Source organism: Carassius carassius, chromosome 5 (assembly GCF_963082965.1).
Source record: "Carassius carassius chromosome 5, fCarCar2.1, whole genome shotgun sequence".
Taxonomy (NCBI): Eukaryota; Metazoa; Chordata; class Actinopteri; order Cypriniformes; family Cyprinidae; genus Carassius; species Carassius carassius.
The window spans coordinates 33,964,416-33,991,746 of record NC_081759.1 but is presented as its reverse complement, the minus strand read 5'-3'; the positions used below and the strand labels follow the sequence as shown (position 1 = coordinate 33,991,746).

The 27,331-nt window shown below is 36.6% G+C and overlaps 4 protein-coding genes across 7 annotated transcripts in view; all 4 read left to right on the top strand.

Annotated features, from left to right (window-relative positions):
* Positions 1–539: 539 nt before the first annotated feature.
* Positions 540–6,588, top strand: ncaph (non-SMC condensin I complex, subunit H). 3 transcript variants are annotated; one of them, XM_059550833.1, is made up of 18 exons: positions 540–641; positions 1,050–1,268; positions 1,355–1,445; positions 1,541–1,630; positions 1,717–1,834; positions 2,025–2,170; positions 2,508–2,697; positions 2,862–2,941; positions 3,151–3,359; positions 3,643–3,788; positions 3,917–4,023; positions 4,193–4,312; positions 4,470–4,577; positions 4,655–4,789; positions 5,534–5,644; positions 5,741–5,817; positions 5,944–6,019; positions 6,234–6,588. In XM_059550833.1, exons 2-18 carry the CDS (start codon positions 1,057–1,059, stop codon positions 6,291–6,293), a joined length of 2,076 nt encoding a protein of 691 aa, XP_059406816.1. In that variant the 5' UTR covers positions 540–641; positions 1,050–1,056; the 3' UTR covers positions 6,294–6,588. The 3 variants fall into 3 exon arrangements, 2 of the variants coding, with proteins under 2 accessions (XP_059406816.1, XP_059406817.1); XM_059550834.1 differs by lacking the exon at positions 540–641 and having other exon boundaries at positions 669–1,268; positions 5,744–5,817; XR_009433891.1 differs by lacking the exons at positions 540–641; positions 6,234–6,588 and having other exon boundaries at positions 669–1,268; positions 5,534–5,648; positions 5,744–5,817.
* Positions 6,589–7,113: 525 nt separating this feature from the next.
* Positions 7,114–13,404, top strand: LOC132141374 (vesicle-associated membrane protein 8-like). Its single transcript, XM_059550832.1, has 3 exons — positions 7,114–7,303; positions 10,951–11,115; positions 12,005–13,404. The coding sequence occupies exons 1-3, from the start codon at positions 7,277–7,279 to the stop codon at positions 12,170–12,172; spliced, it is 360 nt and encodes a 119-aa protein (XP_059406815.1). The 5' UTR covers positions 7,114–7,276; the 3' UTR covers positions 12,173–13,404.
* A 668-nt stretch (positions 13,405–14,072) lies between these two features.
* vamp5 (vesicle-associated membrane protein 5) lies at positions 14,073–19,303 on the top strand. Its single transcript, XM_059550831.1, has 3 exons — positions 14,073–14,319; positions 16,941–17,084; positions 18,028–19,303. The coding sequence occupies exons 1-3, from the start codon at positions 14,317–14,319 to the stop codon at positions 18,223–18,225; spliced, it is 345 nt and encodes a 114-aa protein (XP_059406814.1). The 5' UTR covers positions 14,073–14,316; the 3' UTR covers positions 18,226–19,303.
* A 655-nt stretch (positions 19,304–19,958) lies between these two features.
* dnah10 (dynein axonemal heavy chain 10) overlaps positions 19,959–27,331 on the top strand; it is a 34,462-nt gene continuing 27,089 nt past the window's right edge. Inside the window, exons 1-14 of one of the 2 annotated variants that reach the window (XM_059550829.1) lie at positions 19,959–20,298; positions 22,736–22,813; positions 22,934–23,055; positions 23,192–23,297; positions 23,390–23,505; positions 23,597–23,816; positions 24,229–24,386; positions 24,526–24,756; positions 24,990–25,180; positions 25,417–25,615; positions 25,737–25,931; positions 26,021–26,191; positions 26,310–26,486; positions 27,142–27,315. In XM_059550829.1, coding sequence (XP_059406812.1) covers positions 20,073–20,298; positions 22,736–22,813; positions 22,934–23,055; positions 23,192–23,297; positions 23,390–23,505; positions 23,597–23,816; positions 24,229–24,386; positions 24,526–24,756; positions 24,990–25,180; positions 25,417–25,615; positions 25,737–25,931; positions 26,021–26,191; positions 26,310–26,486; positions 27,142–27,315 — 2,364 coding nt within the window. In that variant the 5' untranslated portion in view covers positions 19,959–20,072. The remainder of the gene's footprint in view (positions 20,299–22,735; positions 22,814–22,933; positions 23,056–23,191; positions 23,298–23,389; positions 23,506–23,596; positions 23,817–24,228; positions 24,387–24,525; positions 24,757–24,989; positions 25,181–25,416; positions 25,616–25,736; positions 25,932–26,020; positions 26,192–26,309; positions 26,487–27,141; positions 27,316–27,331) is intronic. The other variant, XM_059550828.1, reaches the window with a different exon arrangement.

The window sequence follows — 27,331 nt, the reverse complement described above, 5'->3', positions numbered from 1 at the left end:
GGAAAAGATATGGAAATAGGAAAAAAGATGTCATTATTACAAGGTTAAGAATTGGTCACACTGCATTAAATTATAGTCTTTATAAAATAGGGAAGCATGATACAGGAAAATGTGACAATTGCGGGGAGTTAGAAACAGTGCAGCATATTCTTTTAGAATGTGCTGCATATGAAAGGGAGAGACAACAGTTAAGTCAAGAGTTAGGAAGGATGGGAGTTGATACAATTTCAATTAAAGTATTACTAGGAAATGGAATAAGACAATCAAGAATTCATGAATTATTATTTAAATATCTAAATAAAACAGGAATAGTAAATAGAATTTAATTTTTTTTTTTTTTTTTTTTTTTTTTTTTTTTTTTTAAATTTTTTTTTTTTTTTTTTTTTTTTTTTTTTTTTTTTTTTTTTTTTTTTTTTTTTTTTTTTTTCTCTCTCTTCCAAAGCCAAGTACACTCCACACTCCAGATCAGTAGGTGGCGGAAATGCACCATTTATGTTGGTCTGCCAAACCGCCATTAAACACTAGTAGTAGTAGTAGTAGTGTAACCGTTCGGCGCTATTTTTCAAATGGTTGTCTTAACAGACGGAATTAGAGAAAGTTTGGATCAGTGTTACTACTTAAAAATCATCAGATAATCGCAGGTAACTTGAACACTTGTTTTTTGTACTTTATCTGAGGAACGTTTACAATACCACCGTTTATAATTTTAATCTCGGTCGTTTTCAGAAGCGTGCTAAGCGCTAACGTTAGCTAGCAAAGGTTCAAATAACGCTTTGTTGAATCTTAAAACGGAAGCGTTTGCATGTATAAATTCGCTTTAGGTTTATAAACGTATGACTTTATATAACATTTTTATTGCGGATATGTTTATTGTCTATTGGTTTTTATCTGAAGCAGCTAGATAAACGTTCATTTAATTTGTTTACGTAGCGAGGTCCCCGGAATTCACTAGCTAACGGTAACGTTACTGTTAAGCAGACTGTAAATTACTTTGTGAAAACGCTACATAATGGTGTATGCATATATAACAAGCTAATATTGTTCCATAGTTTCGTTATGAGCGCATTCAGTACCCCAACATCCCGGCCACGACAGTGGTCCTCGCCGGCATTAGGACACAAAGCCGCGCTGTCGGCCACCAGCACACCTCTACTGGATAACATCCAGGGAAACGATGATGAACAGGAGAGACGTCAAAGACGCAGATCCAGGGTCATCGACCTTCACGGGGTGACCGACTCCTCCATTAACGAGGCTGGTAGCCACAGGTAGGTTAGAACCCTGGTGTTCAGCTGCAACATTATTATATGCAGACTCAGAGTAAGTTACAAACTAGTTTTTTTCTTTACCATAGTACTGCAGGCACACCTGCTGCTTTCCCTAAGCTGTCATCTGCACAGATATCGGAGCATTATTCTACCTGCATCAAGCTTTCCACTGAAAATGTGAGTTGATATTTATGTATTCCATACTTTACTGGTTTCCTGCTTTCTTAAATGCAATAGTGCTACTATTGGTTGCCTTGTTTGTTTTTTTACAGAAAATCACCACAAAGAATGCATTTGGCCTACACCTCATTGATTACATGGCAGACATACTCCAACAGAAAGATTCAGAGCTCAACTTCAAGGTAGAAACTCGTTGAATTTGATTTGAGCACCAGTTTACATGCATTATTGGAAACCATATCGCAACCGTGTTGGTGGGTTGATCCAGGTAGCAGCAGGGACCCTGGATGCCAGCACAAAAATCTATGCGGTGAGGGTGGATGCAGTTCATGCGGATGCTTACAGAGTCCTAGGAGGCTTGGGATCTGAGACCAAACCAAAAGAGAGTGAGTATTTGTTTTAAGTCATGGGTCTGCTTGAATATTACGAGAACATAGATAAGATAACAAGATTATTTTTGCTGAATGTTGGATTGGTCGGAGAGGTTAATGTGGTTGTTGTCTTCCTGGTGGATGAACGTGTCATACTCTGTTCAGGGTTCATGCACAGAATTAATAAATTCTCATCTCATTCCAGGTCAAGATGGTGAAGAGGAGGAGGTAGCTGAGGACGGTCAGGGACCGCAAGTGGCTGCTAAACAGATTAAGAAAAGACCTCCGAAGAAGACAGTGGAGCAGAACCTCAGTAACCTCAATCTCTCTGAATCAGAGATGAAGTGTGAGGTGAATAATATGACTAAAGTCAAGACAAGTCAAAGTTATTTGTATGGCACTTTTCACAATACACATAGTTTCAAAGTAGCGTTATAGAAATCCATACTGTTAAAGGGATAGTTCACGCAAAAAAAACATTACTAATTACTCCTCATGTCGTTCTAAACCCATAAGACCTTTGCTCATCTTCGGAAAACAAATTAAGATATTTTTGATGAAATCTGAGAGCTCTCAGACCATGCATAGACGGCAATACATTTGAAATGTTCCCGAAGTTTGAGTGAAAATCCCTAGCATTTTTGAAGGTGACATAAACTATGAAGATCTTAAACATTCTTTTGCACAGGTGGACCCCATGTTCCAGCGCATGGCTGCTTCCTTTGATGAGAACAGTACAGCAGGAGTGTTCCTCTCTGTGCTGTTCAGTGAAGACAGTCGCTGTGAGCTTCGTTTCCCTTCACATATGACCTTGCTGAAGTCACAGCTGCTTCCTGTGCAGGTGACCCATCAGCATGTTCCTGCCTCACCATTTATAGGTAAACTGGCTTTGCACATCACACACTGTTCAAAGTCTTGGGACAGTTTACTCTTGAATTTACCAAGTAATATTCTGTATTCCTAGCCTAAATGTTTCTGCATGTGTTGTGAGGTGTAACAACCACAGAGATGTTTGACAGCAGGAGCTTTTTAATTGTTCCAGGTCATTTAAAGACACTAGAGGACAGACCAATTTGTCCATCCTTAGAAGATTTTTCCTTTACTCGATGGACCCCTGAACAGGTGAGACAGTTTTGAATCTTTTTTTTTTCTTGGATACTTTTTCTTTTCTAAAATTCTTTGATGAAATGCAAAAGAATAGCATTTAAAAAAATCTTTTGTAACACTATTGATGTCTTTACTGTCACTTTTGATCAAATAAATGCATCCTTGCTGGAAAAACACACATTTTTTAAATGTATGTGATTCTCTCATTCTTATTGTCAATATAGACCACAAACCTCAACCAGCTTCTTGAGAAAATGAAGCAGGGAGAGCACGCATTCGATGTCAATGCAGACATTGAGCCAGATGAGGACGTGGCTCCAGACTTTGGGGATAATTTTGATGCAGATATAGATGTGGATGAGGGCAGACAGGGAGACTGTGAGGAGTTTAAGGAACACAGAGAGGCTTGTTCAAAGAGTCCTCAGAAAGGAAGGTTAGTGCTTACAAAATGTATTGCACAAAATGTTTGATAATTGTTGTATTGCAAACGGACTGTTTCACACTATTCACAATGAGTGAATAGTTACAGTTTGATATTGTGCATTTTCACTTATTTAGACATCAAACCTAAGCTCAACCTTATCATAGTTGCTACATTTCATGTTGTATTTTAAGTCTCTGTCTTTTCAGATTAACCCACTTAATTTGCTTCAAAATGTCTTCTGTGCTGTTTTATTATGCCTATTCACTGTGAGGTGTATTTGTGTTATCAACAGAGGCGTTATTCCTATTGGCGAGGTGGATATTGCCACCATGTGTCTGCAGTTGTCTGATCAGCCCAGAGAGTACTCGTACTTCAGTCCCAGGACCATGGCTACCTGGGTCGGACCTGGCTACTGGCTTTTCAAACCTGGACATAAGCGTAAGTCATAGATTAACCTAGAAGAGTTACAGTTAGCTACAAATAATACAGAATGGATTTGATCACTTTCTTAATTTCTTGCTTTCTTTGTGCCATTTTTCACTCAATTTCTAATTTATTCTGTCTAGAGGATCACAAACCAGACAAAGAACCTCGGAAACGAGCACCAAAAAATCCTCTCGTAATTGACTTTAAGGGAGATATCAACTTTCATAATTACTTTAAGACAACTAGAGTAAGTTTGTATTTGCTAATTCTCATATTGTGTCTTTTAATGACTACCAAAATAAACAAAAGTTTCATAAGCAATTCATACTATGCATTTTAATCCCTCCAGCAAAAGCTTGTAAATATAAGCAGCAGATTACTTGGTGACAAAATGACAATGATATGCTTATTTCCAGGCAGCAACCACTATTAGTAAATCAGCTTTAAACACCAGCAATAAGAAAACCACACTTCCAGCAGACTTCCAGTATCCACCCAGTAACCTGTCACAGCTCAGCCTCAAACCCTCCAACACAGTAAGTGCTTGAATGTTTATTCCTGTCTGCATTACTGTGTACCCTACTAAATAGTGGTTGTGGCACATCTAAAACAACATTAGAAGAACGCTATTGACTGCCAGATTAGTTTATTTTGTTCATTTTATAAATATGAGTGATTATTTTTTCACTCCAGCTCAGCGCAGAAGGAAAGAAAAGATTATCAGGAGAGCTGGGAGAGGACATAGGAGAGTATGATTACAACAACGCTAATGACACAGCCAACTTCTGTCCTGGGCTTCAGGTAAAACACACTACTGTTAAATGTCATAGGTATTCATGCAGATGGTCTGTTAAATGCTTCGTGGTTTCTGTTAATAGGAAGGGGACAGTGAGGATGCTGAAGGCTTTGGAGGATCCGATGACTCCCAAACAGACAGACCAACCCTTTTCTCTCTGGACACAGATGACATCTCTACATACGGAGAGGACTGTCTCGTCCCTGAGCCTCACAAGGTAAGATGCGAGTAGAAATGGTGGGTTACTTCACTACACTACGTTACTTGCTTTTATTTCAAATGTTTTGGATAGATAACTCATGAATTAAGGCTGATATATACTTCTGCATCAGACATACGACATAGCCTCAAAGCCGTAGGCTGTCTCAGTTTTCATTTATACTTCTGTGTCATTGTCCTCGTCAATGTGCAGTACACACGCAAACCGCTAGACTGCAGTGTCCACGGGCATGTTGCTTGTGTAACCCACAGTACCACCGCAATAGCCGAAGAAGAAGCAGCTTCTCTGAGAAGCATCGGACGTGACTGCAGCAAATAAATATCAGATCTTTTTTTTTTTTTAAACTACAAAAAAAAAGACAGCAACAGAACAGTAGATGGAATTCTTCCAATCTCCACAAGGACTTGTACCATGGCAGAACAACAGTTTGTGGCAGACAACAAAGTGATGTGATGCTGTTTTATAATAAATAATACACTTGTTCTTTCTTTGTTTTATTTTGAATAAGATTTAACATTAAAATATTTCAAAGGGCAAAAAACACACAAAACTCAAATGCGGAGGGAGGGGTACTAGCAGACCAATCACAGCCCTTGCGGTCCGCGTAGATTTGACCCACTGCAATTTGGAGAGGTGCAAGTCGGGCTATGCCGTAGCCTGCACATACTATGCACAACCTACAGCTTAGATCCGAGGCAGAAGTATGAATCAGCCTTTAATTGTATTTGCTATTTGCTCTAGGTAAATACCATTGAGATAAACTATGCCAAGACAGCCAAAAAGATGGACATGAAGAAGCTGAAGACCACTATGTGGGGTCTCCTTACAGATAGTCCTGAAAAAACAGCAAAGGTTTGTAATTGTAGCTTTCTGGGATTATTGAAGCTCTTTTTTTTATTTTTTATTTTTTTGTTTATTATTATTACTTAATTAAATTACCATTTGTAGCAGGTGGACAGTGAGGAAACAACAGAAGTACCTGGAGAAAAATCATTCAGCCAGTCTGTCAGGAATCTTGTACAAAGGTAGTTTATTTTTTTACTTGGTGCTATGTATCTTTTCACTATTCTGGCTCATGGAAGAAATGCTTGGCATTGATATTTTTCTTGCATGTACTGTACATACATTCTTCTTTTCTCTTTTTTCCCTAGGCTTCCCTCAACCATGGCTACCAACCTCTCAGTACCATTGGCTTTTGTGGCCCTTCTGCACTTGGCTAATGAGAAAGTGGGTATTCTGTTATATCGAATGATTTAAAAAACCAATGAAGATGGAGGTCTGTTGTTGATTAATAATACAATGTTGTCTTTTGTTTATAGATCTGTGTCTTGCATTAGTATGAATTGAATGTTTTGTAGCTCTCATGAGGAAACATGTTTCCTCCTAGATTATCACAACATTTGATTGCTGTAAATCTAAAAGCTCTTATTTCCATCAACAGAACTTGGAGCTGCACAAGATTGACGGCATGACTGATATCGTCATTAAACAAGGCCACTGAAAACTGATACACATCTTTTATACAACAGTCTTGAATTGTATCAAAATGTATATGCTGTTTCCTATGTTCTTTTATGTTATGTGAAATATCTATGTGTGGCCAAAACAGAAGAGAAGGATGATGTCAGGATCATGTTAAAAATGTTGTACAGGGAACTACCACAGAATTTTTCCTTCTGAGTGAAATTGAAAGCTCAAAAACATGTACCAGGAAAAACAAGAGCTGCAGTGCATAGATAATATGATTGCTTTTAAGATTGAACTGTTTAGATTTTTTTTTTATAGTAATAGTAAATATGAAGTTACTGCTTTCACTTTCTATTTTTTAAAAAGTTTTATTGAAATTGTAAAACTTCATTTTATGACTTGGTATACATCAACATCTAATTTTGAAAAATAAAACTTATCAAAGTATTGCATAGTTTATCTGTTTATGTTTGTTTTGTTTAGTATGATGTCATTTTGGAATGTTATACTGCTCCACATGAATGAATGTAATGCTTGAGGCATTTAGGTGGAGCCAATTTTTACATTGGCGGAAAAAAAGATTAATTGTTTTGCCCTAAAAATTTGAAGACTACTTAAATAAAAAATAAAAAACTTTAATGACATAATGTTGAAAGAAAATCAGAAATTGGCAGTTTTATTTAATTTTGTTTTGAAAAGTCCAATTACTCCCTGGTCTGTCTGGCCTTACGAGAACAATACTATCATTGAAGTGCAGAAATATGGCTGGATAGTTTCCTCATGTTTATGCGTCGTGAATCCAGCGCCCTCCTGAGGATGTTTTGGAGAGTGGCTAGAGAGGTGGACCAAAGCAAACTCGTTCGCTGGAGGAAAAGACTGAATTTGAGACCAGGAAGTGTAGAAGCGGTTTACATCTCGCTCATTCGAGGAAACGGTTAGAAACATTTTAACTTCAAAGTATAGAAGTGCAATTGTTCTTTTTACGTGGAATAAGTTCAAACACCAAACAGTGAGACCATGGGGTTGGCTGATCAAAATAGTACGGTAAGTTACGAAATGAACAATAGTCAGCAGGTGCTTGATGTTGGTGCATCGCTTATTGGATTAAAAATGAACTAACCTACTGTGTTTCTGTCTGAGTCCATGTAAATCATATCATTTTAAGAGGTAGAAAGGTTGATATTTTATAAGTTTTAGTTTTACCGTTTGACGTGCGTTGAGGCAGTCACAGGATGAAGCTCCTTTTTCAAGTTTTAGTTATTTCTACATACGTTCCTGTTGTGAGTTGACGTCGATAACTCGGTTGAGATTGTTAGAAAATGTGCCGTTTAGATAATACTTTTATACTTAATCTTTTTCCAATTTGCACTGCAAATTACTTTTAGAGATATGTTTACACAGATAGATTTTTACCTTGAGCTTTGAAGCAAAACCGTTTTGCTAGACACAACCAACTATTGAGCTCAGCACTTATTAAATGGTTACTTAATTTAAATGTTTTTTATCTAGAGTTTACAAATATGCTGATCACATCACACGTCGCCTTTGACTGTTGAAGTGAACCACAAGTGTTAGATCCGCATGCTGGGTTGCTTAAGATGAAGTTGACCAACAGAAGACCTTTTTTTTCTGTAAATTTCAACAGTACCACAATATAAGACATCCTCTGCATTTTATTTGGGGGGGGGGGGGGTGGTTTAAATATCGTTCTTCGACAGTATTGTGAAGAACTGGTAGTTTGAAATTGTGAAGTTTGATCATGAAAATATTTGGCTGCTGGTAGCCTATTAGAGGGTCTTTAAAGGAGATGGATAACTAGATGGATACATTTTCACTTTCTATTATGTTGTTGTCATCACATTATTAGTAATAGATATCACATGGTCCCATTTTCCACAATAATGGTACTTCAGGTCATCAGTATCCAATGTAACCTAATAGCTTTCTGCCATTCTGAAGGCCTTGTGACACCAACACAGTGACTAGAATAGAAAGGGTAAGATAGTGACGCAGCATTGCTTTTGGTTTCCTGGTGACAAATTATTTCATAAAGTTTCAGCTGTTCAAGAGGATTTAAAGGTGTTTAATGTGGCTAAACATGGGGAAAAAGTACTAAAATGGCAAAATGAATAATGCAAAAAGTTGCTTTTACCATTGTTACTGTATTTAATTAGTGTTTTGAGGTGTAATGTGGTAAAGCTATCTTGTTGCATCGCTTTTGTCAATATCACGTGTTCTTACATCTAAAGGCATTATTGTGCACAGTTTTTCATATAATGTACTGCAGTTCTTGTAATTGAGTTTTTTTTTTTTACTGAATATAGAAATGGGCAGCACTGTATATCAGCCCTTTCTGAATGTTTTTAATTGCTTGAATCACAAATTTTCAGAATGATTAAATGTAGCTCTCCATATATCCATATGCATTTAAAAGTCATACAAAGACAGGTTTTTAATGTTATCACACACAGTGCACGTCAGTGCTCCACACAGAGATCTGATCTGATCATCATCAGTCTGTCTGGAATGACATGAAGAAACAGAACAAACTGAGACAGACTAAATTCAGAAGGGCTGTGGCAATGTCTCCAAGACGCTTCAAGAGACCTACCTGCAAAGCTACCTGAAAAACTATGCGCAAGTGCACATAGCACTAAAGCTGCTTTAAACACAAAGGATGAACACACCAAATCTTGATTTAATTTAGTTAATGGAAGTTTACTGATAAAAAAATCTATTGATGACAATATTTTGACAGCTTCCTCATTTTACAGCATTTCTACACAAGTGTCTAAAACTTTTAACAGTACTGTAGCATTGCATGAAGGTTTCTTGAAGCATGTTGCCACAGTTCTTCTGGATTTAGTCCGTCTCAGTTTGTTCTTATTCTTCATGTCATTCCAGACAGTCTGGATGATGATCTGATCAGATCTCTGTGGGGATCACTAGCTTTTGTCAGACTCCTTGTGAAAACAAAAAATCGCATTAGTATTACAAAAAATGGCAATGTGAATGTTTGGAAATGTAAGCTGATATTTCCTACTGACACACTACACCAAAAGACAGAAATAAGGAACTTAAAATCCAGTGGCTTTGCTGCCAGAAAGCTCTTTTTTTTAATTTTATTTCATCTGACCATAGAAGCCAGACCCATTTGAAGTTCCAGTCGTGTGAACTGATTCAACTGAATATGCTGGAGTGATGTAGGGGCTGTTTGATATATATATATATATATATATATATATATATATATATATATATATATATATAATATAGGGGTGTGACGAGATCTCATGGTACAAGATCTTCACAAGATGTGTCTCGCGAGAACGTGACTATAACCTTCTGTGCCGAGGTATATCAGATATATTTGCATTACACTTGCCCTTTCACCAGTGGTGGTATGCAAGATATTTTATCTTCACATCAGGCAAGTGGATGCATGATAAGTAGGTCTTTATCCAGTCATAAAAACAGAATTCACACTTTAACGCAGAGTTTGTCAAACTTTGAGCTGATTAATAAAAAAAATAAAAAAATAAAACATGACTGACTGCTTCACTTCCACTTTAAAGGGATATTTGTGTTGTTTATTATTTAATTTTATTTATCTTTATTTTATACTATTTATAATTTTTGTGCAATTACTTGCCTGTCAGTTGAGTTTGTGGCAAAACCTTCTGCAGTGTTTCATGTTGTTTATTACTGCATACATTTTTTTTAAATAGATGTTTAATTTCATAAAGTACAAGTTGATTTTTAAAATGCACCTAAATGTTTTTGCACTTTGTGTTTTTCAGTTCAATTAAATAATTTTTTTCCCTATATATTTCATCATTGAGGATTAAAAAAAAAGTCTAAAAATCTTGTTATTGTGAACCCAGTCTCGTGTCTTGTCACACCCCTAATATATATATATATATATATATATATATATATATATATATTAGGCTATCTGACTCCAAGAATCTCTGCAATTCTCCAGTTGTGATTCTTGAAGAGTCTTTGGCCACTCAAATTCTCTTCAGCATGCATTAGGACGATGTCAACACGCGTCCTCCTCCAAGGAGATTTGTAACATATTTAGTTGATTGGTACTTTTTAATTATTGCCCTGATGGTAGAATTTGGGATTTTCAATGCTTTAACTCTTTTCTTACAGCCACTTTCTATTTTGTGAAGCGTAACAATCTTGTTCTGCACATCAGAACTATATTCTTTGGTTTTACTCCTTGTGATGGATGATTAATGGAATTTGGCCTTTGTGTTCCTCATATTTATAATCCTGTGGAACAGGAAGTCATGGCTGAACAATTTCATGTTCATAATCACCCTGGTGTGCTAAAAATGTATAGATGAATAGGAATATACTTCAGAGATATTTTACTCAGAAGAATTTCTAGGGGTGCCAATAATGGTAGCCAACATGCATTGGAGAAAAACATTATTTTCATAATGTATTTCCCCCATTTTCAGTTTTTTGAATGAAAGACCAAACAGATAAATGATGCAGATTTATTTTCACAGCACCCTTTGCTCATATTTACCAAAGGGTGCCAATATTAGTGGGCGGCACTGTAAATGTAGGTTTATTGCTTTTGACTAAAATAACTTCTTACAAACTTTCTGGATTTTCATAACTATGTATGCTTGGAGCTACTTTGATCATGTTTTGGTTTCCTCTCAATCCAGGAGCCAAGAGAAGGAGAGTCTTCAAAGGATGTGGATAAAGTTAAAACTTTGCAGTCTCAAGTGGATGGGGTCAAGGATATTATGACCCAGAATGTCGATCGGATCTTGGCCCGTGGTGAAAGACTGGATGATCTGATGGGCAAATCTGAAGACCTCCAAGCTGGGGTATGTCTTTCAGTACTAAAACTTTGATTATAATCACATATTATAAAGTCGTGGAAGTCGTGGCCTAATGGTTAGAGAGTCGGACTGGCAATCAAAGGGTTGTGAGTTCAAGTCTCGGGCCGTCAGGAATTGTGGGTGGGGGGAGTGCATGTACAGTTCTCTCTCTACCTTCAGTACCACGACTTAGGTGCACTTGAGCAAGGCACCGAACCCCCAACTGCTCCCCGGGCGCCGCAGCATAAATGGCTGCCCACTGCTCCGGGTGCGTGTTCACAGTGTGTGTGTGTGTGTTCACTGCTCTGTGTGTGTGCACTTCGGATGGGTTAAATGCAGAGCACAAATTCTGAGTATGGGTCACCATACTTGGCTGAATGTCACTTCACTTTCACATATTACAGCTATAATCCAAACACACCTTTTTACAACGTAAAATAACCATTCATAATTTTAGGATTTTTCTGTATTTTTGAAAAATATTCTGTCTGGCTCTGTTCATTCATTTATAAATTAATATTGTGAAATAATATTCCAATTTAACATGACTGTTTTCTATTTTAATATATTTTATAATGTAAATAATGATTTAATGGCAAGACTGAATTACTCCAATCTTTAGATCCTTCAGAAATCATTCTAATATGCTGATGTGATGCTCAAGAAACAGTACTTATTAGCTGTGCTTCAATTTATAATAAATTGAAAGTTTAAAAAAGAAATGTTTGAAATAGAGATCTTTTGTAACATTAAAAAATACGTTTACTGTATGTTTTGATCAACTGAATGCATCCTTGCTGAATCTTATCTTCCCCACACTTCTAACTGATGTATGCAGCTATAGCCCCACACTAGTTGACATTGTACTGTTTTTTTTTCTCTTTCTGCTCCTTAGGCCCAGAACTTCAGGCACACCTCTCAGAAGGTTGCTCGCGCTTACTGGTGGAAGAACGTGAAGCTGATTGTGGTTATTGTTGTGATAGTCCTTATTATTATACTGATTGTCATATTCCTTGCTACTGGTGTGATCCCGACCAGTTCACCCAAACCTCCCACTCCATAGGATTTCTATTAGTTACAAGCACTCTCACATACACATACAGATTTATGCAACCATGTCCTCACACCAGCACGGGTCATAACTTCAGGAACACACACACATATCTTTTATTTGCACATTTAGCTCATATACCTTCACAATTTATAGTCTCACACCACCTCCAAATGAGTAGCTTCCATAATGACAGTTTTGAAACTGTGAAGTGGGGGATTTTAAATAGCCTATAGACGCAATACTGCCTTTTTTTTACACTTCTCTCCTCCTGAAAGATCATCCTAGTGGCCACTTTAGCTGTCTTTATGGTTCTCTAAAGTCTGATAAAATGCCACAGCTGTATACAAATACTTGCACTATTATTCATAATGGAGATACCCTTGAAATAGTCATATACTGGCATTGATTCGGCAAAGGTAATGGGTGAAAGTTCCATCTTTTGAATTATGAAGTATATTTAAGACTGTTAGATTCGATTACATAAGATGTTCTTCAAGTGGCCCTATTTTGTATTTGATGTGTCACTGTCTTTGTGCTTTTGCCTACAATTATGTTTTTTGTAAAAGGTCAAACAAAAAGGTGTTCTTATAAATGTTGCATTACCCAAAACACCATTTCATTATGGAAACGGGTAATTTTATTGTCTTAAATATTTACTGCAAATTGGCAGTGCCCCCAACTTCAAAACAGAGAAACGGATTTCCATCCTATAGAATGAATTAAAAATGTTTTAATGGAACAAGAGCACCTGAACAAGGTCATTTAGATAGGAATGATGGATATTTTCTGTATCCCCAAATCACTGCATTGAATTTGACGTGCAATGTAACACTTGCACTGTACCACATACAGTCAGTACTGTAATCAGAATTTGAGTGTACTGCATCAAATTTTTTGGCCTTGCACAGTGCGATCTTAATGAAACCCAAGACATGTAACTTTTTCCTGTTTTGAGAAAGGAGCCTGTACTGTCATTTTCAATTAGCAGTTTTTGTTTAAAAATGCTAAAACTTTTTTACATATCTCAATTCAGCCAGTGAAAATCGCTTCTCTGAATGTTTTTGTTTTCTGTGAAGCTTTATGCACTTTGCTTCGGAGAGGTCAAGAGCATTGGATGTCCATGTGTAGTGAGAATGAAATGACTGTGTTGAATGTTTGTAAACCTAATTCTTATTATTCAGTATATTGTGTTGCTTCCATTACCATCTTACTGTCTGTAAAACTAGCATGGTTTTTAAGCATTTTTACATGTTATTCTCCCTCATTATTATAAACAATCTTTTTTAATTAAGACATTTAATCATTTTTTAATCATCTACTAGTAAGTAATAATTTAAAAAAACCCTTCAAGTGCCTTTGATTTGAATCTTATTAGCATAAATATCTGGGAAATGTGATATTTTGTAAATAAAAAATGTGATCTCTCAGCAAAAGTGAGTATGACTTGTTTTTTTTATCTAACTCTTATCTTAGTAAATAAAAAATAGCATTCATTTTGTATGAACCCTCTTACTTTGGTAAAATAATTAACATTTTGCAGATTTTGCAAGGTGTATGTGTAAACTTTTGACTGCAGCTGTAGCTCTAGATGAAAACAAAATGGTTAAAGAAGAGCAAATACAGCCAGACCTGAACACAAACCATTTGACTACCCCAGTATTTTCCCCAGCTGTGATTTATCTTGTTTTTCTTACAACATCTGCAACGAAGTTTTCCCTTCAGATTTCTGCAGTTCAAGTTTTAGCATGATTTGCGAATCGGTTCAACTGATTCTTTACAAAGAATCGATTCACAAAACAATGATTAACATTATGTTTTCGCCAATAGGATATCTCCCTTTTGATTTGCTTTTTGTGAATATTTTACCAGTACTGCCGTTCGCTCACTTTAAAGTACACATTCTGTGACCTGGCCAAAAACAAAAGCATACATTTCAGATGGGCGTCCATGACGTGCACTTTTACGCAGCTGCGCACTGCGTACGAGAGAGAGGCGCTTCCTCATAGCAGTAGAGTGAAAGAAGATTGTAGTCTGAAGACGTCGTGCATGAAGTTTTAAGATATCGAGCTTGTGTTATTTTCTCTTATCAGCTGCTGGTGTCTCTTTCAGATGCGGCGACAGTTTATTGTGTATTAACAACGACAGATTAAACAATGGTAAGTTGTTTTGTCTTTGAAGCTTTACGTTTTTTTGTTTCGTTTTGAGCTGGAGATGCCATTAGTTATTTAAATGTAAAAGATGGCCACGTGACGGCTGAAGAACTTATAAAATAAAGCTGTTCAGGTCAAACTTTTAAAAGCAACTTTGTTAGGTAAATGCTGTCGACTTGAGGTAAACAACGTTAAAACGTGGTGGTCTTAGTTTCTTTCATCATATATATATATATATATATATATATATATATATATATATATATATATATATATATATATATATCTGTCACTTTGCATTATGAAAGTGAAATTATACACTGATTTTGGATACTATACAAAAGGTCCTAGCTGATTAGCATTGATTGCTCAAATTGTAATTTTTGACTAGTTTTTACTACACTTGACTAGTTTTTCCCCATGTTAAAAGTCATTTGAATGTCATCCAGGTCTTTTAACCCTTATTGTTGTTAGCTTGAAATGACAACATGGCGCTTAGTGTTTAGTTAAAACACATATGAGAGGGGATTAAGTTTAGTCTCAAGGAAATTCCATATTTATCATAGAGTCGAAGTGGAGAGGAAGGAAGGGAAGGGAGGCAAAGAAAGGATGTAAAAAGAGATGTATCCTGTAGTTCTGTTCATATGCAAAGAGTGATGAAAAACTTATAAATTCCTGTTATAAGTTTTTGTTTGATCTTTTATGCTTCTACTATTTTAAAGATGAAGATTTCTATAGTATATCTCAGTATATTACAATTGTATTTATTTATGTGTACACATTTTTATAAAATCTTGTTCCTCTTGTTTCCTTTTGGGGAAGTCGTGGCCTAATGGTTAGAGAGTCGGACTCCCAATCGAAAGGTTGTGAGTTCGAGTCCCAGGCCAGCAGGAATTGTGGGTGGGGGGAGTGCATGTACAGTTCTCTCTCCACCTTCAATACCATGACTTAGGTGCCCTTGAGCAAGGCATCGAACCCCCAACTGCTCCCCGGGTGCCGCAGCATAAATGGCTGCCCACTGCTCCGGGTGTGTGCTCACAGTGTGTGTGTGTGTGTTCACTGCTCTGTGTGTGTGCATTTCGGATGGGTTAAATGCAAAGCACAAATTCTGAGTATGGGTCACCATACTTGGCTGAATGTCACGTCACTTTTCACTCAAATTCCATAAAACTAAATCACTCATTTTGCTTTAGCATCCAAATATTTACATTTGTATTTATACACTGATATTTATTTATGTATACAATGTGTGGCCCATTTTATGGTTTATTTTACGACAGTCTTGTTTTCAGTTTTCCTTTTCTATTCATAAGACTAGCTATATCACTGGTTTTGCTTTAGCATCCATATGTGGTTATTAGTGCTATCAAACGATTAATCTGGATGAATCGCATCCAAACTAACAGTTTTTGTTTACATAATATGTGTGTATACTGTGCATACTTATTATAAATAAATAAATAAATACAAACACATGCATGTACATATTAAAAAGAAATAGTTTCTACATATTAAAATGTATATAAAATATAAAATATAAGAATATGAATATAATACAAATGTGTAAACATAAATATTTTTACATTACGTAATAAATAAAGACCCACACATATAATGTAAACGAATCCTTTTTTATGCGATTAATCACAATGAATCGTTTGACAGCACTAGTGGTTATTAATTTATTTTTACACAGCTATTGGTTTAATAATGTATGAATTGTTTCTAGCACAAATGTAATCAGAATTCTTGAAATCAAAGATTGAAAATTATAAATTGGTCTATTATTAGATGATAAATGTGTCTTTAAAATTCGTGCTAATATTTAAAAATGTATGCTCGCTGCGCTACTATAGAGTTTAAATTCATGCAAAGCCTTCAGTGTCAACAGAACAATACATGGTTTTCTCCTTACTTGTAAAACATATTTATTTTACTAGTCTAGACACAATTATATAATAATCTTAGTTGCATTTTTTATATCCCTGCTGTTCCTGTTAATACTTGTGACTCATTTTTGAGAACTTCTGTTCTATTGTGTACATGAGATGGCATGAATAGTAAGTGGTATTTCCTGTGAAATTAATAATTTCATTGATCTACGATGGCCCCCTCATCAACTAAACCTTGACCTCAAGTCACTCACATCCTTTTGAGCATAAAGAGAGGAATTAACATTCTGCTAATGTCAGGGAGGTCACAGTCTCTAAATGGATCTCATGATTTTCGTGGATCTTAGGCATGTTGTATTTTTACAAAGGCCTCATTGTGGATTTTGATGCATTAGCTTGTAGAAATGCACAGTGTCTCTGTCTCTCCCCTGCGCTGTTCAATCTTAAACTGTGAGAGAGCAGAGGCTCTGTTCCAGAATTCCATTCCCAGTGCTTGTTGTCAACAGATCTCCAAGCCTATTATCATGGGATGTGTCCAGGAAGTCTTCATTAGCACTTTTTGTTTTTAATCAGTCATTGATTGCTTTTCTCTTCTGTGAAACATTTAATATGACATTTTAAGCTCTCATAGGGAAAATCATGTTGCAGAAATGTATTAATGATAATGTATGTATTGTAAAGGATGTTTGCCAGTCATTCTGCGTTTCCCAATAAATCTATTTCATCTGTCTCCAGGAGAATGGACAAAGCCGCCTCCGTCAGGCCCAGGAGAATGTGGAGGAAATCAAAGATATCATGTTGGATAACATAAACAAGGCTGACGAGCGTGCAGGCAAACTCGGGGAGCTTGAGGACCGAGCTGATAAACTACTTGAACATGTTAGTTTATATTATCATCTTGATAGTTTATATTATCATTTAATAAATAGAATTGAATTCATGCCTTTAAAACTGCTTGACAAAAATTATACATGATATGGTTCTGAGATCTTATTTTATGGTTAGTTGAGAAATCTTATGACCATAAACTAGGTTTCTGGAATGTCAAGAGTTTCTAAGGAAAGCAAGGCCATGTCAAATTGGAGTCTATTAAGTGTCTTGGTGGGATGTACGGGAAAAAAAGAGTTTACAATTTACATCCCTGAGTTAAGTTTACCATGTTAGTTTTAGAACGCCATTTCCTTTTTAGATATGAAATTAACAAAATTTGTGTAATAGTGAAGCAGGCTGTTTGTGGAGTACATTCCCTGCAATCAGACAACAAGTTCCTTTTGGTTTTGTGTTGTGTTTTTTAGTTTTTAATTATATAAACATATCAAAAATCCTATTGAAAGTCTTGGTTAGTCAAGTCACATTTGTTTATATAGAGCTTTATTTAATGCATATTGTTTCAAAGCAGCTTCATAAAAATGAATAAAAACAACAATAAAAGGGGAAATAGTGTTAACTTGTAAAATTGGTCAGTTATGAAGCAACAGCTCTACAGAGGACAACTGCTTTACGATTTATCTCAGTTTAGTTTAATTCAGTTGTATAACTCAGTATCACAAGTTAAATATAAAATTATGAAATGAGTTCAGTTCCGAATCCAATGTTATTATTCTGCTCAATTCAGTTCAATGTTGATATTACAACATTTGTTTCATCGAGTTAAATTCCGATCAAATGTGTTTACTCTAACTGAGCCAGCTAAAGTCAACAGTTGCAAGAAACCAAAGCTCAAAAAGTCAGTTCTAATTCTGAAAAAACTCCACTTGTGTCATCAAGAATCTCTCTCTCTCTTAAAATCATTATTTTAATGATTATACTTATTTCTTTTCAGAGCGAAAAATTCTCAAAGACCTCGATTAAGGTGAAACAGAAGAAGCGTTGGGAAAATATGAAGTACAAAGTGATAATAGGAGCAGTTGTAGCTGCAGTGGTGTTTGGCATTATTGTGGCTGTGGCTGTGGCTGCGAGTGGTGGTGGTGGTGGCAGTGAGGACGGTAAAAACACACCAAAAACAACACAAGCCCCATGAGATGGATAGAAGATAAGCAGGCAGAGAAGATGAATGAACATAAGTTGTATTTGAAATTCCTCAAAAATACCACCTTGAAAATCTTGCTTCTAGTTCTTTCGTAAAAGTAAAGACAAGGAAAGTTTCATAGATCTGTGAATGTACAAGCTTAATCTGTGATGCTACTTTCTATCAAGATGATGTTAAAAAATAATGTGGTGGGCGATAAAAATGGTACCATGGTCTCATTATTATTTCTGCTTTCATTTTTCAATGGTAATACACATAGTATGTGGCATTAATGGTAACAGTTTACATGCATTTTTCTTGGACTAAACATATTTTAGCCATATATATGTACATGATAAATCAGTGCCAGATGCAGGTTAAAGTGTAGCAGGGACAATATGTTAGACTGTGTAGACTTTATCAGGGAGTAGATCATTGTTTTTATCATTTTAGCATTTTGTTCTTCAAAGAAAAAACTTTCTTGATTTTGTTTTTCATCAGTGAAAGGTGTGTGTGTCATGATTTCAACATTTTTCTGTGTTTGGCTTCTCTTATATTAGTTACAATATAATTATTACAATATAATGTAATATAATTATTACAGCCTTGGTACCCACAGCAGTACATGTTTTGGATGTCTCCCTTGTATGACAGATCAATTTCAACAAAAGAGCTGATGTGTTTGATTGTGGAAACATACAAAATGTGCATTATTGGGAGAAATCCAGGACCTGATTTGGGGCACACATTCTGTGACTATGGCACATTTTTGCTAAAACATATCTAAAATGTTTGTAAATTTATTATTAGTAGTAGTATTACCATAACAGCCATAGAAATTGAGGAGGACATATACCCTTAGAATTCATATCTGTCAGGAGATTATTTTTGTGAATTTTCTTTTCAATATCCACTTCTTAAAATGTTTCACTTTGGTCTTCCCAATCTTGAACAATTCCATCCTTGGCCATTACAATGTAAAAGCAGATTATTACTGTAAAAACAGTCATACATTGAGAATGTGCTGCTAAAACGGCTCTTTATGTTTGTGTGAGTGTGCACATATATAAATAAATGTTCCTCATGTAAATATACCGTATCTGACATTTTTCTGTCTTCAGTGTCTTATATTTATTCCATAATGCTTGTTGAGTTTTTAAAATGACTTGGTGATTTCACAGTGACGTTACGCAAGATGTTACGCAAGAGTCAAAATAGGAAGCAAGTTATGAGTACAATTTAATGAAATAAAGCTAATTATGATTTTAAGGATAATAATAAAATATCGATTTAACAGTCTATGAGGTGAAACTCGAGTTAGAAACAGTGAGATCAGTGGTTAGAAGGCAAAACTTGTTGAAGATTTTGTTGAAGAGCCCTTTTGTAATAAGAGGGGATGGACAGCAGAGAACGTATCAAGGAATACAGCTTGTAAGAAAAGTAAATTAACATGTAATAAATAAATACAAACATAAATGTAATATGACCACGGTTAAGAACACAATTACAGGTCTACTTTTTGACATAAATGTTAATTATGTAAAACATTAAGATAAATGTATAATGGATTTTATATAAAACGTTGTCTTCTTATCTGTAGTTATAATAACCAATGTGATTCAGAATAAAATGAATAACACGATCCAGAGCCGTTAAATATGATGTTTTTCAACGACTCTGACACGATCTGGAGACAACACCGTCAACAGTGCGCGCGTGACGTGCATTGTTACTGTTGTTATAGCAACGTCAACTAAACCAGAGCGCGCTTTCGGTTGCTACAATGAACGGCTAGATAGTTTCCCATACAGATTACAAACTTGTATTATGTAGTAATTGCCACCCAGAGAAGAACAAAAATGCCTCACGATGACCCCCGAGTGGAGTGGATTAAAAACGCAGTATGTGTGATGTTTGACTTGCCTGATTCAGGCTGCTTTGAGGAGTTACTCAGTCGCGGTGATGGAGAGGAAGAGCAGAAAATCATACACTTTTTAAATGTAGTCACAGGGGAAGAGGCGCCCTCAGCGCTGTTTTTCTTCAAGAATATACGAGAAGAAGAGGTTGAAGTGGAAATTGCCGTTGGTACGTTTTCTTGTAACGTAACGTTATCTGTTACTTTTCACAATTTAAGTTACGTGACCGTTTCTAACGACTTTGGCGTGCCTGAGATCTGAAGTTCAAAAGTCAAATATATCACTTTGCTCACTTATTAATAAGAAGTCTTAAAGGGTTAGTTCACCTATAAATTAAAATTATGTCATTAATAACTTATCCTCATGTTGCTCCAAACCCGTAAGACCTCCGTTCATCTTCAGAACACAGTTTAAGATATTTTAGATTTAGTCTGAGAGCTTTCTGACCTTCCATTGAAAACGTATTTATGGTATACTTACCATGTCCAGAAAGGTGATAAAAACATCTTCAAAGTAGTCCATGTGACATCAGAGGGTCCATTAGATTTTTTTGAAGCATCGAAAATACATTTTGGTCCAAAAATAACAAAAACTACGACTTTATTCAGCATTGTCTTCTCTTCCGTGTCTGTTGTGAGCGAGTTCAAAACACTGCAGTTTAGTCATATCCGGTTTGAGAATGAATCATTCGATGTAACCAGATCTTCTTGAACCAGTTCACCAAATCGAACTGAATCGTTTGAAATGGTTCTCGTCTACAATAAGCATTAATCCACAAATGACTTAAGCTGTTAACTTTTTTAATGTGGCTGACACTCCCTCTGAGTTAAAACAAACCAATATCCCGGAGTAATTCATTTACTCAAACAGTACACTGACTGAACTGCCGTGAAGAGAGAACTGAAGATGAACACCGAGCCGAGCCAGATAACGAACAAAAGATTGACTCGTTTTTGAGTCAAGAACCAGTTGCATCAGTTTTTGGATCACCAGTAGTGATGGGAAGTTCAGTTCTTTTCCACGAACCGATTCTTCCGGACATTTCGATTCAATAAAACGGTTGAAGAAAACGGTTCACCGGTTCTTTTGCACTCGACGTAATGACGTCATTGGCGATGATTGCCCTTGATTCAAGCCTTCGGTTTACCTGCGCTCATAACATTAGCACAGAATCAGTTCAGAATCAATCATCAAAAGAACCAGTTCGGTTCAGACCATGGGCGTAGGTTTGGTCTCATTTTTGGTGGGGACACCCCGGGACACCCTCAACACCCCCTGCTTTATGAAAAAGCTTCTTATGTCCCCTTTTTTCTTCATGGGTGGCATCTACAAAGTACAAAAAGGGGCAAAAAAAACTGAATATTAAAATGTTTTTATTGGCCTTTGTATGTGGCACAGAGACGGCCCTGGTTACTTACCGTCGGCCGTCGTCAACATGCGCGCGCACACACACACAAACACCACCTGCTCACTGCTAGTGGAAGCTTAAAAGTAGTCCCGGCCCGCGCATGTAGCCTGTCAGATAATCAAATTACAGCGTTTTTTGTACTGTTGTCGTGCCCGTTAGAATCGATCCAAATAGCAGTGCAAAGATACAAATAGCAGTTCAAAGGAGCTTGCTAAATATTGGTGGGGACAAATTTGTCATCTCAAAATATTGATAGGGACTAGTACCTAGCGTCCCCCCCTAAACCTACGCCCATGGTTGAGACGCTATGTGTGTCGGTCTGCTTCACACTGAATCACACATGCGCAGTATCATCAGCTCCTCATTTCTCGAATGGGACGCGTCTGACAGAAACGGTTCTTGACTCGAGAACGAGTCAATCATTCGTTCATTATCTGGCTCGGCTCGGTGTTCATCTTCAGTTCTCTCTTCACAGCAGTTCAGTCAGTGTACTGTTTAAGTAAATGAATTACTCCGGGATATTGGTTTGTTTTAACTCAGAGGGAGTGTCAGCCACAATAAAAAAGTTAACAGCTTAAGTCATTTGTGGATTAATGCTTATTGGAGATGAGAACCGTTTCAAACGATTCAGACCGATTTGGTGAACTGGTTCAAGAAGATCCGGTTACATCGAGTGATTCGTTCGCGAACCGGATATCACTAAACTGTTGTGTTTTGAACTCGCTCACAACAAACACGGAAGAGAAGACAATGCTGAATAAAGTTGTAGTTTTTGCTATTTTTGGACCAAAATGTATTTTTGATGCTTAAAAAAATTCTAACGGACCCTCTGATGTCACATGGACTACTTTGAAGATGTTTTTATTACCTTTCTGGACATGGACAGTATACCATACATACGTTTTCAATGGAAGGTCACAAAGCTCTCAGACTAAATCTAAAATATCTTAAACTGTGTTCCGAAGATGAACGGAGGTCTTACGGGTTTGGAGTGACATGAGGCTGAGTTATTAATGACATAATTTTCATTTTTCGGTGAACTAACCCTTTAAGGAAGGTCTAATATGTCAAATAAAATAAAATAAAATTAAATTTAAGCATTTAGCAGACGCTTTTATCCAAAGCGACTTACAGTATAAATAACAAAACGGTACCAAGTCATTAACGTTTTTGAAAATAAAATGATTTCCCTGTCTAGAAAATGGCTCGGAGAGAAGTCTGTCTGTTTTGTCTGAAGGTTCCCTCATCTCAAACAGAGAGATAACCTCTGCTGACAGTGAGTGTGATTCCTAAATGGTTAATGTTATCAATATGATAAATGCAAATCGCTCAAAGTTACAAATTGTTCTTTTTTATTTTTCTATTTTTCTTTACAATTGTTTACACTCGACTGAAGAGAACAGAAATGGTCAAAACAGACAAATCCAGGACTCCTCAAACACAGAAGACTCTCAGAGTCAGGATCCTGCAGTTGAGAGCCTGTCCGAGGCAACAAAAGGAAATAGACCACCTCCCAGTGTAATTCTCAGTTTATTAATTATGTCTACTATTTATTTTACACATTTATGAAACAGAATGGTATATAATCAAGACTGTAGGTGTATTTTTTTAATAATGCTTTGACAAATTGTATTTTCATTGTTTTGATTAAAAGATTGAGGTTCAGGTTGTGTACCACATAGAGCTTCATGTGGACGTGAACAATATCCCACAGAGGTTTGAAAAATACAATGTCCTCTACTTCCTGAGAAACACCAGTGGTAGGTGGAGTGCTCTCAAAATGTGTGTGTGTGTATGTTTGAACATCTCTTTGCACATTTAACTGATGTGTCTGGTGTTTTACTCTATCCAGAAACTATCACTGAACCTGCAGATATAAACGAGGCTAATAATTTGATGCCCAAACTTATTGAGTTTGGCATGATGAATGACCATCCCTTGATGATGCTTGGAGGGCTTTTCAACCATGTGCGTGACTAAACATCTCATTCCCATATAAATGGCTGATCATTAATTATGCTATGGAAGTGTGTATCTTTATTGATTTCTTTCTTTGCAGGTGTACATCCCTCTTCTCTCCGTGTATCAGCTGAGGCTCACTGATGGTGGCTATCACGGTGTTGCTGGCTCTCAGGAGAGTGACGCAGTGTGTGAGACAACAGGAGATGAGAAACAGCAGCCTGCAGAATCCCGTGGGGCTTTTGAAGTCCGAGATGATCTGCTCCACAGCACACATAAATTCTTGCAGGTCATAAACCAAACCCTACAGCAGCTTGAAGGTATTATATTTTCCCTTTCAGAGTCAGATAAAATGTATACTATATATAGACACATACACATAAACACTACTATTAAACAGTTTGGGGTCTTTTTTGAGTATTTTTAAAAGAAGTCCCTTATTATCACCAAGACTGAATGTACTTGTACATTTGTACATTCTACATGTACATTTAAATAACAATATTGTGAAATATTATTACAATTAAAAATAGCTGTTTTCTGTTTTAACATATTTTAAAATGTAAATTATTCCTGTGATGGCAAACCAGAAGTTTCAACAGTCATTACACAGTGTCACATGATCCTCCAGAAAACATTCTAAAACGTTGATTTTGTGCTCAAGAAACATTTCTGATTATCAACAATGTTCAAATGGTTGTTCTACTACATATTTTGATCTCTACGTTATAGGTGAATTTAAATTGCACATTCCAGACATGGATTTGGAGGGTGGAGTGGAGGTGCTCTTGTCTAATCCAGGAATGGTGGAGAAACTAGAGCAGTGTGTGATGAATTGGCACACACAAATCACAATTGTCATTGAAGAACAGAAAAGAAAGAAACCACAGGTTTGTGAGATTTAGATAAACTAATCATGATGAAATTCTTGTTGTTATGTTGTTGTTATGTCTTTACTCAGTAGATCGGTGATGGGCAACCCAAACAGAACATTTAAATAATTGACTTATTGCTCTTTTTCTTCTAAAGGGACCCGGTCCTTTGGCAGAAATTGAGTTCTGGCGTGAACGTGTTGCTGTCTTCAGTAGTTTGAGTGAGCAGCTGAACCTGCAAGTGGTGAAGAAGATTCTGGACGTGATGACCCGTGCCGACTCTTTCATAATGCAGGAACTGGAAAAGACCACGGCTGAGCTTAGCAAATACCATGAGGAGTCTGTCAATAATGTACAGTTCCTCACTACAATGGAGAGACACTTCAGGGTGAGGAGTAACCATGATTAGAGTTTAAAAGAAATATCAAGTTTATTTATAATACCAGTTGCTTCAAAGCAGCTTTACCGTAAAAACATTTAGTCATCTCCATATCGAATCTATATGTTGTAATTCTTTTTCTTGTGGAAAAGATAAGCAAATAATGACTGAATTTGCTGATGTCAGCAGAGCAACAAGGCTCATAAATACAGTGTTTCTCATCAGTGTTTTATTATTTACAGAACCTTGTCACAGGACTGGATTTCAAAGTGGTCTTGGACACTATTCCTGAACTGATGAATGGGCTGCGTATGATCTGGATATTATCCAGGCATTACAACACAGATGAGCGTTTGGAATCTCTGATGGAACGCATTGCCTGGGAACTGTCTGAACGGGTTGCAAGAGTCGTGAATGTCCGTGTTCTGTTTAAGTGAGTAAGCGAAATCTGTAAACGTAGCTCAAACCACAAGCCAGCAGTAACATACACAAAGATATGAAAATGTTGCTGGTAGCATTTGAGTTTGAAATTAATTCTGTTGGGGTAGATATAGTAAAAAATAAGGATTATACTTTTTTATTAAATGTTTAATCAATTTAGAAGTTTCAGACACAAAAAAATATTAAATGGAAATGATTGTAAGCACCACATTCATTAATATTATGCAGAGACAAGAGGGTGGTGGCCAAAGCCAAGGCTCAGGATGGAAAGCAAGTCCTGGATCAGTGGAAGGCCAGTTATTTTGAGGTCCGTGCACGGATTGAGAAATCAGACCGAGATCCCCGCTGGGAATTTGATCGCAAAAAGCTGTTTGAAAAAACAGACTACATGGCTTCAATCTGTCAAGACTTGTATAATATCTTGCAGGTAAACCAAATCAGATCAAGTGAATTTCATTTAATAGCTTTCTATTTTACATTAAGAGATTTGTCCAAAGAAATATTCTTCACAGACAGTAACTTTCTCCCAAATTAATAATGAATTCTAGACTCTGGATGAGTTCTACATAATTTTTGGACCAGAGTTAAAAGCAGTGACCGGTGATCCAAAGCGAATAGATGAGGTTTTACACCGTGTAAACTGCCTCGTCGAACCCATTGAGGACGTTTCATTTGATCCTTTTGACATCCGCAAAATGAGCAATTGGAAAATGGCCATGCAAGAATTTAGAACGGAAGTTCAGGTACAACTTTGACACAACAACTGCATTGTTCATTTTTAATTGTTTTTTTTATATATTTATGCTGTATTCATTGGTATCTATTGCTTAAGGCAATTGAAAGAGAGGCCATCCATTTCATCAATTACTCCTTCAAGACGCTGCGTTCCTCATCAGCAGCCTTTGACCTGCTGCTGAAATTTAAACACATCCGCTCCAGAGATGCCATCAACAATCAGTTGATGAAGAAGTTTAACGATATTCTTGCTCAGTACTGCAAAGAGGTACCTCACAACCTTAAAACCTTTGCAGGACATGTTTGATTTAAATGTTAACATGGTGATAAAGAGATTGCATTTCTTGCTATTCTCATGTGTCTTCTTTGGAATTGTTGTTGCATAGATGGACCTTCTAAATGACCTGTTCATGAAGCTCAAAGATAACCCACCTCTCAATAAGAATAATCCTCCTGTGGCAGGAGCCATTATTTGGGAACGTTTCCTGCTAGACCGCATGAGATACCCCATTAGACGTTTTAAGGAGGCACGTGAGATGATGGACAGTGAAGAGGGCAAAGCAGTAAGTCCTTGTTTTGCTTAAATAAAGTTTTTGGTACTAGAATGATGAGGTCAGTGGAAAAAAACAATAATGAATGAATGATGCATTTACATAGCGCTTTATTGTGTATTACTGTACACCTAAAGCATTTTACAGTGAGTGGGGTCTCTCCTTAACCACCAGCATCATAAAAAAAAAGTGCAGCATCATTAAAAAAGTTTTATATTTTTTGTCAGTTTGCTCTGTAAAAATCTTGGTAGAAGATTTTAAATCTTTAAATTCATTCCCTTTAAAGCACCACTGCTACAGCCACGGACCTTCGGATGGACGTCTTTGATCACTGCATAGTATTGTTTTTAAGTGTCCAACTAGTATTTTCATATAAGATAGTTCAAGTTTTAAAACACGCCTTAAGACCCCTGCATTCTGTTCCAAGAGTGTGACTTACTGTAAGAGCAAGTTAGTGTTCATGTACTGTAAATGCCTCCTAAAAAGCCTGTCCAATCAGGGGCAGGTGATCCCAAAACTGTCATCATTATTCAGGACTTAGTATTCAGGATTACAACAACCCACCTTCAAGCAATCCATGATGGGCTAATTTTGAAAATGTGTAATTTTGCTCTCCAACCTGTATGAATGAAAATGTCCTGACTGTTTTTTTTTTTTCATTCTGCAGGTGGTATCCAAATTCTTAGAGATGGCTATGCGTATGAGGGACTATGAATTGGAGCTGTTTAACCAGTGGAAAGTAGAGACTAATCAGACTCTGTCCCTCCTGATGAAGAGAAGTGTGCTGATCATGGTCAACAGTCCTGGGGTTGTCTGTGTAGACTCCACACAGCTCAGTACAGTACGTTGCAGTGCTA

What these genes read in the sequence shown, in the direction of transcription:
- vamp5 (XM_059550831.1), top strand. An exon ending in CTGATAAACTACTTGAACAT is followed by an intron (nt 17,085 to 18,027) that starts GTTAGTTTATAT and finishes ATTTCTTTTCAG; the next exon opens with AGCGAAAAATTCTCAAAGAC.
- ncaph (XM_059550833.1), top strand. Translation starts at nt 1,057, where the DNA reads ATGAGCGCATTCAGTACCCCAACATCCCGGCCACGACAGTGGTCCTCG. An exon ending in AATCAGAGATGAAGTGTGAG is followed by an intron (nt 2,171 to 2,507) that starts GTGAATAATATG and finishes TCTTTTGCACAG; the next exon opens with GTGGACCCCATGTTCCAGCG. An exon ending in CTCGATGGACCCCTGAACAG is followed by an intron (nt 2,942 to 3,150) that starts GTGAGACAGTTT and finishes TTGTCAATATAG; the next exon opens with ACCACAAACCTCAACCAGCT.
- LOC132141374 (XM_059550832.1), top strand. Translation starts at nt 7,277, where the DNA reads ATGGGGTTGGCTGATCAAAATAGTACG. An exon ending in TGGCTGATCAAAATAGTACG is followed by an intron (nt 7,304 to 10,950) that starts GTAAGTTACGAA and finishes CTCTCAATCCAG; the next exon opens with GAGCCAAGAGAAGGAGAGTC. An exon ending in CTGAAGACCTCCAAGCTGGG is followed by an intron (nt 11,116 to 12,004) that starts GTATGTCTTTCA and finishes TCTGCTCCTTAG; the next exon opens with GCCCAGAACTTCAGGCACAC.